This window comes from Suillus fuscotomentosus (genome assembly GCF_016647785.1).
Source record: "Suillus fuscotomentosus strain FC203 chromosome Unknown F5891scaffold_355, whole genome shotgun sequence".
Taxonomy (NCBI): domain Eukaryota; kingdom Fungi; phylum Basidiomycota; class Agaricomycetes; order Boletales; family Suillaceae; genus Suillus; species Suillus fuscotomentosus.
The window spans coordinates 1-1,862 of NW_024539867.1; the positions used below are offsets into that span (position 1 = coordinate 1).

Below are 1,862 nucleotides of genomic sequence, written 5' to 3' on the forward strand. Positions count from 1 at the left end.
TGCAGGTATACTACCTGATGGAGCGACGCGCAATGCTTGGGCCTTCTTCCAGTGAGGTGGAGGGTTCGTCGACGAGAACGGCGCGGCAGAAGCAGTACTGGGAGGTTTCGAGAATCCTTCGCATGGGAGAATAACGCTAGGAGGCACTGTGATGCGGCCGTGCTTGAAGCAAATGTATGAGATCGCCACACAGTGAAGTACGGCACCGTCGGGCTCAGGTATGTTTGACTGTGCGGCAGCCAAAGCTTCTATTTCTTTTTTCGTCTTTTCAGCTTGAAGGTTGTAGTCCGCCTCAGTCGTATTGCCGGGGGTTGCAGGGGTGGCCAAGTCTTCCGCAGGCGTGCTCAGCAAAATCCGAGGAAAGTCACTCGATGTTGTCAGTGTCTTTGATGGTCTGGTGCTATCATTATTAGTCCCCAGTTGCTGACCTGATCCGTCCACATGTAGTTTATGGGTGGCATTACTGTGCTTCTTCTTTGTGGAAGAGACGTAGCGAGCAATAACGAACATCTTGTCCATGTTAGATTGTTTCCTGTGTGAATTCTATAGATGCTAAGAGCTCACCCATTTATGGTCCCATGCCCCGATGGAAAGTCTTATTTCATAGCTCCTCAAGAACGGTATTTCTCGAATGAAATGAAAGTGAGTAGCTACATGTGGAATGAATATCGATTGAGAAATATGTGGAGTGAAATTGACGTACAACCCAGAGCCATCCACCCGCCACTCCTTGCGAAAGCAGGGAAAGCCTTCAGAACCAGTTTCAAACGGGCTGCATCAAGGGCCTGAGCAAAGAAGGTTGTCATCATTGTGCTACTTGAATGACTGAGTGTACTGAACCCTTACCTTCGCGTAACTGGAATTGCTGAGGTGTCCATTGTAATCGGCGTCGTCCACGCCTAAAGTCAGGTAAGTTTACATTTCATGAGAGACTTTGATTAAAACGTACTCGTCCAGCCATGATGAATGGTCACGAGCTCGAAGGGGTTTGTGCCAACTGGGCATAAACCTTCGCCCCAGTCGGCAAGGATCTTTGCCTTAAGCTCTTTGGACTTGAACAAGATGCGAAGTCGTAGGAGGTAGTACTGGAGACGGAGTCGCAGAACTGGTAGGAACACGCGAACTCAAAGAAGCCATTGCGTTTGGTAGACTCATCACTAGCAAAAACGAATGCGTACTCACTGTGCCAGGCAAACGGTAGAGACCGAAGATTAATCAATAGCAAGACCAGGAAGATATATTTGGAGGCCGACAGCACTAACGTCGTCGTCAACTGGCTGCGCGGTAACCTCAAGTTAAAAACTGGCATCGAGGGTATCCTGGCCAGAAGGCGCAAACTGTCGTGAGACTGCCGGCCCAACATTGTGTCCCGAGTTCGATGCCGAAAGGTGAGTTGAAGTAGTAGGGATTGTATCACGCGTTCGGTGGGACTGGCAGTTGTCAAGTTGGGATGATGACCAGGAGTCAGGACTAGAAGGACCGACCCAAATCCAGGCTTGCTGCAGCGTATTGCATATGATACTTTTCAAGAGGATACCATTTAATAACAAAGTTTATGAAACCAGTGCACCCTGCACGTGCTACTACGTTCCCTCGCGGGTGACAAGGTTTTTCCACGCAAGCACATTATTAATCGGCTGTCAGTCTGAGGTTTAAAGATTTCTTCACAGGCGTTCCCGACAAGGCATTATTAATACAGGTACTCTGAGCAGCGCAACTGGACACATCAGGTAAGAGTCGCTGATAGGTTGGGCTGGACCGGGCATTAACTCGGGGTAGGACTGAGCCTAAGTAGTCCGAGCAAGTGGAGCCGCTCAAGAGGGCGAATACTCTTTGAGCAGCTTCGAAACGAAACATGCATT

General features: G+C 49.2%; 1 protein-coding gene across 1 annotated transcript; it reads right to left on the reverse strand.

Moving 5' to 3' along the window:
• Nucleotides 1-1,527, reverse strand: F5891DRAFT_1088206 (uncharacterized protein; the record flags this gene model as incomplete). Its single annotated transcript, XM_041363491.1, has 6 exons — nucleotides 1,183-1,527; nucleotides 950-1,123; nucleotides 847-899; nucleotides 704-785; nucleotides 565-650; nucleotides 1-510 (listed from the first exon to the last, which is right to left on the reverse strand). Coding segments are annotated over exons 1-6 (1,086 nt in total), but the record flags the coding sequence as incomplete, so codon positions are not given.
• Between the last annotated feature and the right edge of the window lie 335 nt (nucleotides 1,528-1,862).